The 19,771-nt window shown below is 43.3% G+C and overlaps 1 protein-coding gene across 1 annotated transcript in view; it reads left to right on the forward strand.

The window, feature by feature from the left end:
* Positions 1-19,771, forward strand: part of TOX2 (TOX high mobility group box family member 2) — a 144,072-nt gene that overhangs the window by 73,016 nt on the left and 51,285 nt on the right. The window contains 2 exon segments of the mRNA XM_021077539.1: positions 18,335-18,395; positions 18,398-18,579. Coding sequence (XP_020933198.1) covers positions 18,335-18,395; positions 18,398-18,579 — 243 coding nt within the window.

Genomic DNA, 19,771 nt, shown 5'->3' on the forward strand with positions numbered 1-19,771 from the left:
CTATAGTGCGCCATCAGTAAATTCGCTTGTACATTGATTCATTTTTTAAAAATAGTTACTGAGTACCTACTGTGTGCCAGACCATGTTCCAGGTGTTAGAGATACAGCTGCAAACACAGTGTCCAAAACCCCTATTCTTATTCATTCATATATTATTTCATCCAGCAAATGTTTATTGAGGCCCTACTATGTGCAAGGCACTGTCCTTGGCCCCTGGGATAATTGGTGACCAAAGAGCAGAATTTACATTCTAGCGAAGGGACCAGGCAATAAATACTTTTAATGTGCGTTGGATGGTAAAGGTTCCATGGAGAAGAAAAACTACCTTTAGAACAGGTGTTAGCAAGCCATGACCAAATCGGCCCACCACCTGTTGTTAGTAAATAAAACTTTATTGGAACACATCTCTGTTTGTTACTTTCATGTCATCTCTGGCTACTTTCATGCTACAGTGGCAGAGTTGAGTAGTTGTGACAGAGACTGTGGGGACCCATTAAACCAGAAAGGTTTATTTTTCTTTGCAGAAAGCAGTCTGTGGACCTCTCCTCCAAGACATCCAAGGGAAGGTGCCAGAGAGGCAGTTGGATATGTGATTTTAAAAATATGTCGTTAAGATAAAACTCTGCCACTTGTTAGAAAAGTGAGCTTGCTTATCTATAAAATGGGGCAATGCCTAGTGCTTCAGGCCGTACCCTCTCGCTCCAAAGCTATGGCCCCAGCCTTGTTACTTCAGTTCTGCTGGGATTGCTTCCTCCTAAAGAAGAAGGAAACCCCATCATTAATTGCTCATTTTTCCAGAAATACCCACCCCCCACAAGTGTATCAGTCTGGAAAGCTGCCTGAACCCTAAAGTGACCCAGATAATTTCCTGAGCAAAAACACTCAGGGCTTAGCATGTTTGTTCCCAGATGCAGTTTCAGTAAACAAAATGCGTGTCCAGTGTGACTGGTTGCCATTGTCACATCATGGTGCCTCTGTCTGTTCCAATCTGAGCACCTCAGGGTCAGGACCACCAACGGGAGAGTTTTCGATGCTCTCCTCCTCCCTTTAGCCACGGCTCGGAAGTTCTGCCTGTAAATAAAGGCTAAAAAGACCTCTTACATCCTCCTCCCCTCCCACCACCTCCAGAATCCACATTTAATTTTAAACGAGGTGGCTTTTTCACTCCTGTTTCGTTTATATATGGCATGGGCTTTTATTTATTTTTAAGAAGCATTTGTAGTCCTGGAAAATGATAGCCCAACACGAAAGCAAAATGGTACTGATTTTCAGAAGGGTGGCAATACTCCAGATCTGATGGACTGCGAGACATGAATCAGAAAGGTTCTATTAAACATCTCTGGGATGGGTGACACAGGGGTATTATCCAAGATGATTAATTTGACTCGGTCATTATGGACACAGACAAGCCTGGCAAAATTGCATTTCATTCCCCACTGAATTCATAAAATCACTGTACACATAATAAGAAGTTACGGGCTGGGTGCCCTGATCCAGTTTTGGGTAAGACGCCATTTTCCTTCTTTTGAAAACAGAGTCAGGAAAACAAACGCTGTATTGAATGACAGTCCTTTAGCTGAGACGTCCTTATAGGATGTGTGTTTGATTTGTTAGGGTGGTAGGTGGCCATATAATTTATTGTCCAAACCAGGACAATTGTAAAGTGAAAGAGGGCACTATTAAAAATTACCCCAGGACAAGTAGCATAAACCAGGACTATCCTGGATTAATCAGGATTGATGTGTGCGTGTTGGGAGGGGCATGAATAGTGGTAGAGTGTGTGTTGGCCCCAGACAGTCAGGGCTTCTTGTCCTTGTTATCATAAATACGACCCATATGATTTTGCCTTTTGAACCTCAGATTTCAACATGAAAAAGATATTTAACATTTGCTCTGCTTACACCCGGAGATCTTTTTTCTTCCCCCTTCTTGGGTATAGCAGAACGGGTTGTGTTGACTTTCTGCTCCTGTGTTTTCACATCTGTTTCCTTGTATAATTCTCTCAGCCAGTAGGTGGGGTTTTGTAGATAAAGACACTCAGGAGTAGGTAGTTGGGATAAATTGCCAAAGATCCCGTACGTGGCAGAACTGGAATTCCCCCAGGTCAGTCTAAGTCCAAAGCCAGTATTCTTTTGGAGATTAAAAAAATAATAATAATATTGGGAGTTCCCATCATGGTGCAATGGAAACAAATCCAAGTAGGAACCATGAGGTTGCGGGTTCGATCCCTGGCCTTGCTCAGTGGGTTAAGCATCCCGCGTTGCTGTGAGCTGTGGTGTAGGTTGCAGACTCGGCTCAGATCCCGGCTTGCTGTGGCTGTGGTGTAGGCCAGCAGCTGTAGCTCTGAATGGACCCTCAGCCTGGAAACCTCCATGTGCCAGAGGTGTGGCCCTAAAAAGCAATAATAATAATAATAATAATAATGGCTGATTATGTATTGCAAGAATCTTCAAGTTTTACAGGGAAATATTTAAAATTTGTGGAAGCATTTGGAACTCCAGAGTCCTGGGTCAGCATAAGGTATTGCTGTTGTCAGGCTGAACTCCACAGGGTACAAGAAAGCAGCGGTCCATCTTGTGCTCCTTCCTTCTTGGCTCATGGCCTTGGAAACCCGCAGTGGGCATAGGGGTGGTCTGTGACCTCTCCATACACTCCCAGTTGCTGTGATGCTGCTGGAGATGCCAGGGTCAGGACAGGGTGAGGTAGGATTAAGGAGTAGGGTCGAGGCATCTTGCTGACCAGTCCCGTTGTCCTCCCCTTCATGTCTGCTGCCGTAGCAGGCTCTCGTATGCTGGCTCCTTTCCATGGGGCACAAGGAGCTGGGGATTCACTCGGCGGTTCGCCTCCTGAGACCTGTTCTGCTCGTGGTGTTCCTGGTGACATACCTCCTGCTGCTGTGATTCCCCCATCAGGCTGCCATCTCGGGGGGGACCTCTTTGGATGCCTGCAGCCAGCCACCTTCCTTGACCCTCATTTGCTCCCTGTAGCTCCCGCATCCTTAACGTGCCAAACCACAGCCATGCCGATTGCTCCCTGACTCTCATTCTTTCAGTCTCTCCTGGCTCTGCCGTTTCAGGCAGCTCCAGTTATCCACCTGTCTTCCAAAGCCTTCCAGTGACAGAGCCGCTGTACTCTGGGGACATAATTTGGGTCCTCCCGAGAGCTCCTTCTCATCAGAATTCACCAGGGAATAAGGTTTTATTCCCCTTTGGTGTTGTACTCTGAGTCCCAACAAGCTGTTCTCCTTCCTGGGTCTTTCTCACTTGGCTCAAAAGTGGGGGTTCAGGATGGGAGAAAAGCCAAATTACCCTCGACTCCCATAGACCACCGCACCCCCAGTGAATCTTCTCCCTTTCTCTTTCAGTGTTGGGGTAGGTGATGGAAATGGGTAGTCTAAATGTCAGTTTGAGAACATTCTAGTAAGCATTAGTTGGGTAAACCATTGAATAATGAAGGGCACACTCCCCAAAAAAGATACAATAATTATTCATTTGTAAATACTTAACAACATAGCTCTGAAATATATGAGGCCAAAAATGGACAGACAGGGAGTTTGCACTGTGGCACAGTGGGTTAAGAATCCAACTGTAGCAGCTCGGGTTGCTGTGGAGGTGTGGGTTTGATCTCTGGCTAGGCACAGTGGGTTAAAGAATCTGGCATTGCTGAGGATACAGCCATTAAAAAAAAAATTGGACAGACATACAGGAAGAAATCGATAAAATCACAACCATGGTGGAAATGTTTCAACCTGCCTGTCTCAGAATCCAATAGATCAAGCAGAAAAATAAAATGAATAATTATTTAGAAGATTTAAACAACAGAATTAAGCTGAAAATAAAACACTTTTGAAAATTAGCCTTATACTCTGTTGAAAAGGAATTCTCACAACTTTCAAAGAATTGATGTAATTTTCATTCTTTTTAGGTATCCTATTTTTTTCTTGTCAGTGGTTTACTATTTCATTAGCCTTTTCAAGCCCTCTCTTCTTTATATTTATCTAAAATTCATTTTCTATTTTTTTAGTCTTTCTTCTACTGATTTTTGGTTTATTTTTTTTCTACTTCTACCTTCTTGAGTTGAGTGCCGGGTTCATCTATTTGGTCTTTCTTGCCTTCTAATAAATTCATTTAGGTTAAAAGTTATAAATTTTCCATTGTCCACATCTCATAGTTTTCAGGCAATATTCTTATTGTCTGTAATTTCAGTTGTGATTTGATTTCCTCTGTAACCCAGTTATTACTTAGAAGATTGCTCTTTTAATGTCCAAATATTTAGGAGGGTCTGCCTCCCTCTATGTTTTTCTTCTCCCTCTTTTTCTTTTCTTTTTTGTCTTTTTGCCATTTCTGGGGCCGCTCCCGCGGCATATGGAGGTTCCCAGGCTAGGGGTCCAATCGGAGCTGCAGCCACTGGCCTACGCTATAGCCACCGCAACGTGGGATCTGGGCCATGTCTGCAACCTACACCACAGCTCACGGCAACACCGGATCGTCAACCCACTGAGCAAGGGCAGGGATCGAACCCGCAACCTCATGGTTCCTAGTTGGATTCATTAACCACTGAGACACGATGGGAACTCCATCCCTCTTTTTCTTCCTTCTTTCTTTTTTTTAAAAATTGAAGCATAGTTTATTTACAATGTTGTGTTAATTTCTGCTGTATAGCAAAATGATTCAGAGTTAGATATATATATATATATATAAAAGAATATATATAAAATAATATATATATATTCTTTTTTATATTCTTTCCCATTATGGTTTATCTCAGGATATTGAATATAGGTCCTGTGCCGTACAATAGGACTTGTTGTTTATCCATTGTGTTTGTAATATTTACATCTGGTAACCCCAAATTCCCAGTCCATCCCTCTCCCACCCTCCTCTCCTTTGGTACCCACAAGTCTGTTCTCTATGTCTGTGAGTCTGTTTCTGTTTTATAGATAGGTTCATTTGTGTCATATTTTAGTTTTCATGTGTAAATGATGTCATATGGTATTTGTCTTTCTCTTTCTGACTTACGTCACTTAGTATGATAATCTCTAGTTGCATCCATGTTGCTGTGAATGGCATTATTTCATTCTTTTTTATGGCTGAGGAGGATTCCATTGTGTATATGTACCATATCTTATGTATCCATTCATCTGTTGATGGACATTTAGGTTAGTTTTATGTCTTGGCTATTGTGACTAGTGCTGCTGTGAACGTATGGGTGCATGTATCTTTTTGAAGTGTAGTTTTATCTGCATATATACCCAAGAGAGGGATTGCTGGATCACGTAGAAATTCTATTTTTAGTTTCTGAAGAACCTCCATACTGTTTTCCACAGTGGTTGTACCAACTCTCATTCCCACCTACTGTGTAGGAGGGTTTCTTTTTCTCCAGACCTCTAGCATTTATTTATAGACTGAAATTTTTAATCATGGCCATTCTGACAGTATGAGGTGCTTGGTACCTCATTGTAGTTTTGATTTGTATTTCTCTAATAATTAGTGATGTAATAGACATTTTCATGTGCCTACTGGCCATCTGTATGTCCTCTTTGGAGAAATGTCTATTTAGGTCTTCTGCCCATTTTTCTATTGGGTTGTTTTTGTTGTTGTTGTTATTCTCCCTTTTCTGTTAAAAATTAAGTTAGTGCTTTCACATCCTAGAATGTGACACATATCATCTCAGCCTTTTGAAAAGTTTGAGATTATCCAAGTAGTTAATGCACGGTCATGTTTCTTTAAGTGTTAGATGGACATTTGAAGAGAATGTGTGTTCTTTAAATATTGAGAGAAATCAAGAGAGTAAGTTATTCAAATCTTCTATCCTTACTCATTTCTATCTGATTGATTTGTCAGTTTTTGAAGAGATGTGTTAGTGTCTCTTTATGTCTATGGTTTGGTTAAATCCTCTTTGTACTTCTAACAGTTTTTCAATGTTTTATATTCCTGGGTTTATCATTCTACATAAAAGTTTATGTCTGTCATTTCTTCTTTGTGGATTGTGTCATTTGTCAACTTAAGTGTTCCTCTTGGTCTCTTTAATGCTTTTTGCCTCGAATTGTACTTAATTTGTTATTAATTTTGCCACTTCTGCTTTTTATTTGCCTGATATATCTGCTTAGTTTTAACCTTCCATGTCATTTTATTTTAGGCATGCCTATCATAAATGTCATATGCAGGATTCATTTATTTTAATAAAAATATTAATTTTTTATCTTTTAATAAAGGGATTGAAATCGTTCATATTTATTGTGATTACTAATATTTAGTCAATACTATCATTTTATGAAGGTTCTTTACTTTTCATGTTTCATTCCTATTTTCTTTTCAGATTTTTGTTAGATTAATCAGGTTCTATTTTCTTTTCCATTTGTTTTTGTGGTTCCTCCAATGGTGTGGAATTTCTGCTTTCCTTTAAAATTATAATAAATTGCTAATAAATGAATTCAGCAAAGTTTCAGGGTGCAAGATCAATATTTAAAAATCAGTTGTGTTTTTATATACCAGCAACAAACAATCCAAAAAGGAAACCAAGAAAACAATTTCATATGTAATAGCATCCAAAAGAATAAAATATTTAGGAATAAATCTAACCAAGAAGGTGAAAGACTTAAAACACTGAAAACTACAAAAAATTGCTGAAAGAAATTAATGAAGATAGAGTTCTCTTGTGGTGCAGCAGGTTAAGGATCAGGGATGTAGTCCCTGCAGTGGCTTGGGTTGCTACTGTGGCGTGGGTTCGATCCTTGGCCCAGGAACTTCCACATGCCATGGGTGGGGCCAAAAAATAAATAAATAAATAAATTGAAGGAGATTTAATAAATGGGAAAGACATCCTCTGTTTATGAATTGGAAATCTCAGTTTTGGTAAGATTGCAATACTACCCAGGCCATCTGCATATGCAGTGCAATCCCTATCAAGTTTCCACTGACCTTTTAAGGAAGAAATGGAATAGATCCTCAAATTCATATGAAATTCCAGTGGCTCCTGAGTAGCCACAGCAGTCTTGCAAAAGAACAGCAAGGTTGGACAACACGTCCCAATTTCTACGAAAGCACAATAGTCAGAACAGTGTGGTTCTAGTATAAGGATGGACATATAGACCAATGGAATAGAAATAGGAGTCCAGAAATCAACTACAGCTTTTCCCTAAGGTCAGTGGCTTTTCACTAAGGGTGTCAAAACCAGTCAATGGAGAAAGAACAGTCTCTTCACCAAATATTGCTGAGAAAGCTGGATAGCCACACATGAAATAGTCAAGTTGAACTCTACCTCATGCCATACACAAAAGTTATTTCAAAGCAGATCCATGACCTAAGTCTCAGGGCTAAAACCATAAAATTGTTAGGAAAAAACATAGAAGTAACTCTTCATGACCTTGGTTTGGCTATGGATTCTTAGGTAGGACATCAAAAGCATGAGCAACCAAAGAAAAAATAGATGAACTGGACTCCATGAAAATGAAAACTTCTATGTATCAAAGGACATTACCAAGAAAGTGGAAAAATAGCCCACCAAATGGGAGATCATCTATCTTATATAAGTGTCTAAAGTCTAGAATATGTGAAGAACTCCTACAATATTACAACAGAAAGACAATCTAATTTGAAAATGGGCAAAAGACTTAAGATATTTCTCCAAAGCAGATATGCAAAAGGCCAAAAAAACACATGAAAAGCTACTCAATATTATTAGTCATTAGGAAAATATGAGTCAAAACTACTCTAAGATACCATTTCACACCCACTAGGATGGCTATAATAAAAATAATGGCGTAGATGTAGAGAAATTGGAACCATCGTACACGGCTGGTGGAAATGTAAAATTTGCAGCCACTGTGGAAAATAGTTTGACAGTTCCTCAGTAAGTTAAACATAGAATTGTCACATGACCTAGCAGTTCCACTCCTAGCTATAGACCCACAAGAACTGCAGACAGACCCTGACAAATATATGTCCACACTTATTCATAGTGGCACTATTCACAATAGCCAGAAGATGGAAACTTCCCATTCACTGGATGAACAGATAAGCAGATTGGGTATATACATGGAATATTATTCAGCCATAAAAAGGAATGAATTACTGATATATGCTACATTGTGGATGAACCTCAAAAACATTACGCTAAGTGAAAGAAGCATGTAAGGTCACATATTGCATGGTTCCATCTATATAAAACTATCCAGAATTGGTGAATCCATAGTGATAGAACACAGATGGCAGTTACCAGGGGTTGGGGCCAGGGAATAGGTATGGGCTTAATGGGTATGGGGTTTTTCTTTCTTAAGTAGTGGAAATGTTTTGAAATTAGAGATATGTGTGGTTGCAAAACATTGTGAATGTACTAAATGTCACTCAAGTGGTAATTTTGAAACAATTATGTTACGTGAATTTCACCTCAATAAATTTTTTAAATTATACCAAAACTATTTAAACTTATATTTTCCTTACAATATAGATAACTAATCAGTATATGTAGTCTGCTCTAAGGATGACATAGCTTCTAGCAAAATGCTCTAGATTTTTAGTTTGTGATCATTATTAATTTTATAGTTCTATCCTGCACCTCTTCTATTTTAGGAATCCTTATGAAATAGTCACATTAAATCTTGCAGCCACCTTATCAAAGCTATTTGGAATTAATATAAATTGTAGTCGTTTTTCACCTCACCACTCCTTTTAGAATCTCTTTCTTGGCTCTCTTTTTGTTCTCTAGGTTTGAGCTTTGAGTATTTGTTTCATAAAGGGTTATTTAAAAGTGTGTGTGTGTGTGTGTGTGTGTGTGTGTGTGTGTGTGTGTGTGTGTGTGTTACTTCCTATGGTTGAATTTCTGATTCACTTGTCATTTTATTTTATTATTCTGATAATTTCATGGCACATAAACTCATCACTGCAACAGGCTTCTGGCCCATTGGTTGTTCTTACATTCCTTCCTCTCCATCCTTTATTCAAGGTCCAGAGGCCACCGCCTTGCCTGTTTATTTCCCTCCCTCAAGGAGTCATTGGCCTTGATGTTTAATTAAGATCTTCCCTCCTAGGAATTCCAGGAGAAGGCTTACCCTCCTTTGACCCAAGGTCAAGTTACAAAAGATTGTTCGGATCCATCTAGTATTCTTCCCTTCCTGGAAATTGGTGTGTGAAAAACCTGACAGTCTCCTTCTGGATGCTCCTTCTCCCCCAGCCACATTGCTTTGCTCTGAGTTTTCATTCTTAGTTGATGTGGAAAGAAAAGCACAAATGGATGAACTGAGGAACAAGTGATGCTGGCAGCCTCCTAACACATCTCTGTGCGTGGTAGATACCGAATGTTGGTAAACTCCTACCTTCCAGCCGTGCCACTTGCCTCTTCCTCCCACTCCCACTTGCTCCCCACAAATGACAGTCAGTTACAGTTTTTCATGCTCCAGTTCTGGGAAGGGAGGAATCCTGGACTGATTTAGATAACCTATGTCTTACCCTTGCAATAGAAAAGACTTCTTAGAAGGGGGATTCTTCATTTTCTTACCACATTTGATGAGTAGTTCATTTGTTCATTCATTCATTCATTTATCAAATGCTTTTTTTTATGGCTGTACCCACAGCATATGGAAATTCCTGGGCCAGAGGTTGAATCCAAGCCATAGCTGCAGCAATGCCAGATCTTTTAACCCAGTGCACCAGGCCAGGGACTGAACCTACACCTTGGCTGTGACCTGAGCCACTGCAGTCAGATTCTTACCTCACTACACCACAGCAGGAACTCCCAGTCATCAAATTCTATTTGAGCGCTTATTACATACTGGGCACTGATGAAGAAACTGGGAGCATCCACAGTAAACAAAATTGATGGATGTTTCCTCCTCCATGGAGCTGACATTCTAGTGAGGTGAGACCAGTAATCATAAGCAAATAAATTGGTAAACTGTATAGGATATTGGAAAGTAATAAGTGAAAAACAAACAATAGAGTATGGCTGATGGTTTGTGACTTTAAATCGAGCAGTGAGAATAAACCTTATTGAGAAGCAATGTTTGAGTAAAGATGGGGAGTGGGGAGGTGAAGGAATGAGCCATGTGAATATTTGAGAATCTTCTAGAGAAAGGGAATAGCCAGTGCAAAGGCTCTGAGGCAGAGTCATGCCCAGTATGGCCAGACTGGCACGAATAAGGATAATAGTAGGAGGTGATGTCAAAGAGGTAAAGAGATGTAGGTGGGAGTTGGGAGCTAGACCATGGAGTCATTATAAGGACCTTGTTCTTATTTGAATGCGAAGGGGACTGTCAGAGGGTGGTGAGCAGAGGAGTGACATGACCTTACATTTTAATGGCTGGATTCTGGCTCCTGAGTGAGAATAGGTCTTAGCAAGGGTGGAGGCAAGGAAACCAGACAGGAGTCTACTGTATCCTCCAGCATAAAGAAGGTGATGGCTTTGACCATAGTGGTTCCATCTTGTACCTGTTCTGAAGGTGGGCCATTAGGATTTCCTGACATTTGATGTAGGACACCAGAGAAAGAGGGGAGCCAAGGAATGTTAAGTTGCATATGTCTATTAAAAATCTAAACAAGGGGAATTCTGCTTGTGGCTCAGTGATTAACGAACCCGACTAGCATCCATGAGGACGTGGGTTCGATCCCTGGCCTCGCTCAGTGGGTTAAGGATCCGGCATTGCCGTGAGCTGTGATGTAGGTTGCAGACGTGGCTCAGATCCCACATTGCTGTGGCTGTGGCGTGTGCTGGCGGCTACAGCTCCAATTCGACCCCTAGCTTGGGATCTTCCATATGCTGCGGGTGTGGCCCTAAAAAGAAAAAAAAAAAAAAATCCAAACAAGGGTGTCAAATAACCATGGGCTCCATGAATCTTTAGTTCAGGAGAGAGGTCTAGGCTGGACATATGAGTTGTGGAGTCAGCAGCCTGTAGATGGTATTTAAGCTATGAGCCTGGATGAGCTCCTCCAAGAGCGAGTATGTTTAGAAAGGAGGTCTGAGCTCTGTGGCATCCTTAGTAGGTTGGGGCAAAGAAGGCGGACCAGCAAATGTGGAGAAGAAATGGCCTCAGATTTAGGAAGACTAACCTCTTTGCTGTCCTAGAAGCTTTAGAAGAGACTTATTCCCAGGAGAAAGGAGGTGACCGAGTATGTCAGATGCTGCTGAGAAGGTCAAGGGGGAGAAGTGGGGACTGTGATGGGACCACTGGGCTTGGTAACATGGCCATTGTTGGCAACCCTGCTGAACAGTTTTGATGGATCGTGGGATGGAAATGTGATTGGAGGGGGGTTGAGAGAGGCTGGGTGAATAGGGAGAAGCAGCTCGTTGCAGAAGTTTCTCTGTAAGGTTCTGCTAGTATTTTTAGCTCCTGGAACTCTTAAAACTTAGACTCTCTATATTCTCATGGGGACACTGGTGCTAGAGAGCAAATCAGGCATCACTCAGTGACCCATCTCTTACTTAGAGACAGTGAGAAACATGAGCCTTGAAGAAGTCTCTGACCCAGTGTGGGAAAATGATGGATTCGGAGTCACAAGACCTGAAATCCCAACCAAGACTTACTAGCCACGTAACACGTCCATTCTCTAAGCTTTATCCTCTTCACCTGCAGAATGGAGGGAACAGTCACTTTGCAGAACTCACACGGATTAAATGGAGAAGGAGTGTGGCAAGGCCTGGTCCAGCAGCTGGCAGATGCTATGAATCCGTGGCAGGCAGGGCTGCTATTCAGGTGTCATGCATTTAGCATTTAATTGCATTCGGAGGAGGATGTACGTGTTTGCATATTTAGTTATTTTTAAGTGTGTTAATTGCCTCTTTAAATGGATTGTCATAATTGTGTGATTCCAATATTTTGATACAACATATGCTTATTTTTGCAAAAGGCTTTTGGTCGTTTGGGCTGCTTCCAGTGTGTTCAGGCTTTTAAATGAAAGGTATGGAGTCGGGAGTTCCTGTCATGGCACAGTGGAGATGAATCTGACTAAGAACCCGAGGTTGTGGGTTCGATCTCTGGCCTCGCTTAGTGGGTTAAGGATCCGGCGTTGCCGTGAGCTGTGGTGTAGGTGGCAGCCACCACTCGGATCCCGTGTTGCTGTGGCTGTGGTGTAGGCCGGCAGCTGTAGCTCTGATTTGACCCCTAGCCTGGGAACCTCCATATGCCATGGGTGCAGCCCTGAAAAAGAAAGAAAGGAAGGAAGGAAGAAAGGAAAGAAAGAAAAGAAAGAAAGAAAGGAAAGAAAGAAGAGAGAAGAGAAGAAAGAGAGAGAGAGAGAAAGAAAGAAAGAAAGAAAGAAAGAAAGAGAGAGAGAGAGAGAAAGGATGGTATGGAGTCATGCAGTCATTTGGCATTCACTGTCACATGCCGTGTGACAGCACCTGTTGTGGGTGTGGGAGTAGACAGGAAAGCAGTGGTCCACGGCCATAAGTAGTGGGGGCGGAGGGACTTCCGGTCTGTCAGGAGGGACAGATGTGGAAACACCAGGTGAGGTGTAAACGCAAAGCCTGCTGCATCCCCTATTTCATGTGCTCACTCATCACATTCGTATTGAGCACCTACTGTGTGCCAGGCACTGGTGACAAGACAGCCTTAGCCCCTGCCCTCATGGAGCCTCAGGTGTAGGGGGAGGGAACGCAGGCTAAAGGTGAGGAAAGAGTCACAAATCATTGCGGGTGACAACGATACTATGGGGAGCACATACAAGGGGCTGCAGAAGGGCAATGGGAGGAAGGGGGTCTTGCTGTAGGATGGGTGGGGACAGGGGGGCAGGCTTCCTGCGACTCTGCTTTCCAGATGATATGGCACCTATGGCAGAGAGCCATCTAAAGGCATCAGGCCCTGGCCCATCTCAGTGGTCAGGCTGAAGGCAGACATCACCCCGTGATGCACAGACCTGTGGTAGGCGGAGTTAGGAACCTTCATGGTGGGGAAAAGAGTGAGGATACTGTGCACAGAGCTGCTGCTGTTCCTTTGCTCTGTGTCCCCAGGGAAGTTCCTTCATGTCTCTGAAACTCCCAGCAAGGCCAATAGCAACTGTCACCGAGAGGGCTGGCTATGTGCTAGGCAGTGTCCTGAGAAGTACAGGCATTGATGCATTTACTCTTTACAGCAACTCTGTAATACATCCTGTAACTACCCTCTTTCCACATACGAGGAAAATGAGGCACAGAGAGGCTAAGTAGCCTGCCCAAAGTCACACAGCTAGTATGTGGCAGAGCCAGAATTCAAACCCAGGCCCCCTGGCCCTTATCCACTTAGACCCCACTGACTCCTGTGCAATAGGGACAGTAACGGCCACCTCCAGGACAGTTACGAAGGTTGAGTGGAATGTATGCTAATGGCATCTGCCTTAGGACCTGGCTCAGTCATTCATTCAACTAATTATTTCTGAGCTCTTTCGTTGGGCCAGATTCTGGAAAGCAAGACATACAAGGACCGTCCTGGCAGAATTCACATTAAATATTAAACAGTTATACAAGAAATTAGTTAACCGTGTATTCACGGAGTACGTCCAAGGAGAAATGCAAGGTGATCTACTCTAGAGAGTGTCAGGGAAGACATTGAAACCAAACCTATGGCCGAGGGATGAAGGGAAGGGCCAGATGCAGGGGGAGTGTGTGGCGGGCAAAGCATTCCAGCAGAGGGAGCAGATGAGGTGAGGTCCTGGAAGACAGGAAAGGTCTCTGTGGCTAGAGGGGTGATGGGAGCCAGGCTGTGTCAAGACTTCCAGGCCGTGTTTGGGACTGTGGACTATATTGTAGGACAGTGGAGAGCCATCAGAGCAGAGTAAGCACAGGAGTTACGTGGTGAGCTGATCATCTTTTCTAGAGGCCCCTCTGGCTGCATGAAAGGAGTGGATTGATGGGGTCCAGAGTGGGCTGTGGGAGAGTAGTAAGGAGGTTGTGCAGTTCCCCAGGTAAGAGATGCTGGCACCCTGGACCAGGATTGTGGCAGTGGGAATGGAGAGAAATGGACAGATTTAAAAAATGTTTCTGAGGGCTTTTATTGGATTTGAGGTGTGACCGAAGGCAAACGCCAAATTGGTGCCTTTATTAACTGGATGGAGGACGAGGGAGACACAGGTATGGGGTCAGGTGAAGGGGCATCATGATTGCAGCTCTGCACGTGCTCACTCGGAGTTGCCTCTGAGACATCAAGTGGGAATATTGAGTGGGCATTTAGATGCTTAGACCTGGAGCTCAGAGGAGTGACAAAATTGGAGATGGAGATGTGGCATCTAGATGGGGGTTGTACTAGCCAGGTGCCAGGCACAGAAGGTCATGGAGTACTTTTCTCTCCAGCCATTTCTGATTTTTTTTTTTTTTTTGTCTTTTTGCTATTTCTAGGGCTGCTCCCGCGGCATATGGAGATTCCCAGGCTAGGGGTCCAATCGGAGCTGCAGCCACCGGCCTATACCAGAGCCACAGCAACGCGGGATCCGAGCCACATCTGCAACCTACACCACAGCTCACGGCAACGCCGGATCATCAACCCACTGAGCAAGGGCAGGGACCAAACCCGCAACCTCATGGTTCCTAGTCGGATTCGTTAACCACTGCGCCACGACGGGAACTCCCATTTCTGATTTTGAGGGGTACTCCTACCCTTCCCTGTCCTGCTCAAATTGTATACCACAAAATTATACCATTCGATTTTGGGTACCTTGTCTTAGAAGAAATGCACTTAAAGGTGAAGTTACATTAACGCCCATTTATATGCACCAAAATGCATCAAAATGCAATCTTAAAAGCATTTTTATCACCCTCGGGTGCCATGTTAAGATGTTTGGAGGGAGCTCTCTATTTCTCTCTCTCTTTTCAGTAGAGAGGTACCAGTTTTTAAGCAGCGGATGCTCAGGATGTATTTATTTCGAGAATGGGCACTGAGAGCAGATTGGACAGAGATGCAAAGAGGGAGACTGATGACTGGAGGGTCCTTTAAAGAGGTTGCTACTGTCCCAGCAGCAGGCGAAAGGTGGTTCTGACACAGTTACCTCCTGGTTGTAATCTAGCCTCGAGATCTTGATTTTCTGATCTGTGAACTAGAGAAAAATACATGACTTTTAAAAATTCGAGATTTGTATGTCAATTACATCTTGATAAAGCTGGAAAAAAATAGTTCAGGGAAGACCTCCCTTGGGACTTAGGAAGATGTACATGTCAAGGTAGACACACCTGGAGAATAAGGGTGTCAACTTACAACAAGGTAGACCTCTCTGGGGAATTAGAGAGCCATCCCAGGTCGGTTTAGACAGACTTGGAGAATTAGGGAGATCACAGGTGATGCACATTTGTAAGTGGGGAGATGTAGGAGGTCATTATAGACACAGCTGGGATATTGAAGACACCTACTAGTTCTATGTTACACACCTAGGAAATTGTGGAGAAAAAAATAGAGATGCTGTGCATATTAGACACCCAGCACTGGAGTTCCCGTTGTGGCTCAGTGGGTTAAGGACTTGATCCTGTCTCCATGAGGATGCAGATTCTATCCCTCGCTGTGCTCAGTGGGTTAAAGATCCAGCGTTGCCGCAGCTGTGGTGTAGGTCGCAGAGGAGGCTCAGATCCGATGCTGCTGTGGCTGTGGCATAGACCTCAGCTGCAGTTCTGATTCAGCCCCTAGCTTGGGAACTTCCATATGCCGCAGGTGCAGCCGTAAAAAGAAAAAAGAAAAGAAAAAGTTCTTGATGAACAAGAAACCAGGCTGAGGTCACTTATCCAAAGTGAATATTTAAAGGAAGAAGTCCACATTTTCTCCCTTAGTCTGATATATTGTACTTCAAAATCAGCTAGAGGTCAGGTTAAGGAAAAGCTATTGGCAGCCTTAAAACAATAGTATTAATAATAACGCTAATGAAGTCAATAATTAAATAAAACACCCGCATATAATTGGTGATGGGGAACTAGTAATGGGGGTTATACTCCAGGAAAGAGACAGTGAGGGAGAGGGCTGAGCTGGGATCCTGTGTAAGAAAACGTGCTTCTGATCTTCACCTTTTAGAGGGAGGAGTTAACTTTCCCAAGCTCATCGATAACAAGGCTGGACCAAAGCCCATTTCTTGGTGCCCAGGCCCCCAGTTGGGCCATGAGCTGGCACACTGCCTCTAAGGATGGTTAGGACCCAGTGGCTCAGGGTTCGTGTCACAGACTAGAAGATGTTGCCTTCCTTTGCAGACAGTGTAAATTAGGGGAGGAGGGAGTGAGACCTTTGTCTAACTGTGTGACTTTGGGCAAGTTAATTCTCCTCTCCGCGCCTTAGTTTCTGTATCTGTAAAACGGGCATATACAGAACCTCCTTGTAAGGGTGTTTTAGTAATTAAATACATTAAATATTTGTAAAGTACTTACACCTGGCACATACTGTATGCTCAATAGATGTTAGATATTTATATTCCCTGATTGAGAAAAATACTCAAGGAAATTGTTTTCAGCAGAGCTGAGACCAGCCAGAACCTGGTTTCCTCTCAAGTATCAAGCGTGACCAGGACAAACTGCCTTCCTTGGGTCGTCTCTCCTGCTCCTTCTGTTACTCCCAGGCACCAGCTTAAGACTCCCATTGAATTGGATTGAAATCATTGAATTCATTGATTGATGAGCCAATATGTGCACTTAGCCATGGAGGTTGAAAAATGAATGAGTCCATCCTCCCTCCCCCTTTGTGCAATGTGGACCTGAGCCCAGGGGGAGGGCGATGACAGGCTAAGATCATGCCGTAAGAAAGATGTACCTTTGGGTTTAAGCATGCAGAGCAGTGAGGCAGGAGTCGGTCCCCAAACCCATGAGCTTGGTTCAGCTCTTGGAAGCAACATCTTGTGATGGGAAGGAGCCATATCGTGAGGGTCAGAAGACTGGGTCCTTATTCCCAATGGCTCCGAATGCCCTTGGCCACCAACAGGGTCACTTCTTCCTGGACTGCAGTTTGCTTATCTGTGAAATAATCTCATAACAGCCCTACAGAGGGAGCTAGTGAGCAAAAGGTGGTCCAAGGTGTGGGCATGACATGAGTGTGGCAAGGCACTGTCCTCTCCAGGGATCTTTCTGTGGCTATAAAGGGCAGTCTAGGGCTCTTCCCAGGAATTAAGTTGAGGTTCAAATCACAGGTGCCCAAGGAAAAAGGCATTGACACTAAGCAGGTATTTTAGTGATTCTCACCATAACTCCACTCACATCCTAGCCATCTTCACTCCTCAATGACCTCACCCAACAAATACTCACTGAGAGCCTACCCACCAAGAAGACGGCATTGTATTTGGCTTCAGTGCACATGCTAGCTATTTTAATACACATACTTACCAAGAACATAAGGATGTTAGATGTATTTCTTGTATGCTGTTGTGGTTTTGTGGGTTTTTTTCCTCTCGACGCATGCTATACTATGACGGTTGTAAGATTTCCCATCATATTCACCAGTATCTCTGGTGTCCTTCATCAGTTCTGGAATATTCCCAACCATTATCTCTTCACTTATTCCTCTGCCTCCTTCTCACTCTTCTCCCTCCGAATGCTGATTGAACAGAGGTCCATTAAACACCCTGGCTTTGTCTTCTGGGTCTGGAAACTTCTCTTTCATGTTTTCTCACATCAGTCTTGCAGTTTATACATGTCTCTTCTAGTCTAATCTCTCGCAGAGTGTAGGAAAGGAGGAATGGTTCCACAGGCTAACATAACCTTGGTACTAAAACCCAACAAGGGCAGTGTGGAAAAGGAAAATTCTAGGTCAATCCTAGATGCAGAAATCCTAAAGAAAACAACAGCGATCAAAATCCAATAATGTGGCGTTTCCTTGTGGTGCAGTGCGTGAAGGACCCAGTGTTGTCACTGCAGCAGCCCGGATCACTGCTATGGCATGGGTTCGATTCCTGGCCCAGGAACCTCCACCTGCTGTAGGCATGACCAAAGAAATCCAATAATGCATGAAAATAGTAACATATCGTGACCAAGGAGGGTCCATTCCAGAAATGCAAGGTTGTTTTCGCATTAGAAAAACCAAGTGTAGCAATTTACCATATTAACTGAATTAAAGGAGAAAAGCCCTTTGAGCTTGTCAGTAGATTTGGGAAAAGAAGTTCAATAAAATTAAAAATCGATGCATAATTGAAAGAAAAAGGAATGCCCGTACCCTGTTATAGAATACTTGTAAGAACCGACAGCAAACATCCTGCTTAGTGGTAAAATGTTGAGATACTTAAGATAAGGAAAAAACCAGGGTGTCCCACGCTTACCATTTCTATTCAACATATATGTATATATATTCCTTTTATTATGTTATCTTCCATCACTGTTTATCCCAAGAGATTGGATATAGTTTCCTGTGCTGTAGGACCTCATGGCTTATCCGTTCGAAATGTAATAGTTACCACATGGCCTTTTGATGTTTTAGACCTACACCAGCCAGAACGAAAGCAACGAAGACTATGAGATCCCCCCAATAACACCTCCCAACCTCCCGAGCCATCCCTCCTGCACCTGGGGGACCACGAAGCCGGCTACCACTCGCTGTGCCACAGCCTCGCACCCAACGGACTGCTCCCTGCTTACTCCTACCAGGCCATGGACCTCCCAGCCATCATGGTGTCCAACATGCTGGCCCAGGACAGCCACCTGCTGTCAGGCCAGCTGCCCACGGTGAGTCCCTGTTATCACCATGGTTCCTGCCAGTTTCAGTGAGGAAGGAGGGGGAGGGGGAGCGGAATGTCAGCGCCTCGACCCTCTGCTCCTGGGCAGAGTCTGGGCTCAACCCCCAGGTCACTTGCGCGGGGGTTCTGCAGAATACGGGGGGTGGGCATGGAGGGAACCTGATGTCTGAAGCTCCGTTTGTAACATCTTGGTATTATTTGTTGTATTATTTTGAGTAGTGTAATCTCATCTTTACTTCTACTTTTAAAGGCTTTACTGAGATATTATAGTTCACCTACCATACACTGCACCTATTTGAAGTATATGATTCAGTAGCTTTTAGTATATTCACGGAGTTGTGTGGTGATCAACACAACCTGCTTTAGAACCTTTTCATCACCCCCCAAAGAAAACCTTATACTCTTTAGCCATCATTCCTAAACCCCCCCACTATATCCTCCAGTCCTAGGCAACGACTAATCTACTTTCTCTCTATATATATTTTTTCTTCTTCTGTATATTTCATACAAATGGAATCACATTGTTTTTAAAACGTTGTATCTTGCTTAAGTTGGCAGGGAAGGGGATGATTACCGAGTTATCAGGATAGATGGGAATTTGGCGGACAGACCAGGGCAGGAAGGGACCTTTCAGGCTGGGAGGATACCATGGACAAAAGCAGGAGGCAGGCGAGCTCATGTGCTTAGGAGTGGCATGTAGTTCATTCCTTTTATTGAGCTGGAGAGAAAAGATGTGGAGCCCCATAGGGAGAGAGGAGGTGAAAGAGCTAGCAGGACCTGGATCATAAAGGTCCTGAATCCCACACTAAGGAAATGTATGATTTTTCAGCGTGAATGGCTGGTTTGAACAATCAAGACCTGTAGAAAATCAGTAGAGAACTTTTTGTATAATGGGAAACTCTCCTTAAGTGATTCTAATACTTTCCCTGAACAACGTGATGTGTGTTTATGTTTGCTTTGTCCTTCACACTTAATGTTATCTGCTAGTCACAGCTCTTAAGCTCCTTCCTCATTGACAGGACTCAAACTCAAGCTGACTCCAAAAAAGACAGAAATATCTAGGGTGGACAGAGGGGTTCAGGCATGGCTGGATCTAGGAACTCCAGCAGTATCATTAGTATCATCTGCACAGCAGGCATGTGGCTGCTGGCACCCAACATCTTCTCTGTCTCTGGCAGATG

The sequence above is a fragment of the Sus scrofa genome, chromosome 17, assembly GCF_000003025.6.
Source record: "Sus scrofa isolate TJ Tabasco breed Duroc chromosome 17, Sscrofa11.1, whole genome shotgun sequence".
Taxonomy (NCBI): Eukaryota; Metazoa; Chordata; class Mammalia; order Artiodactyla; family Suidae; genus Sus; species Sus scrofa.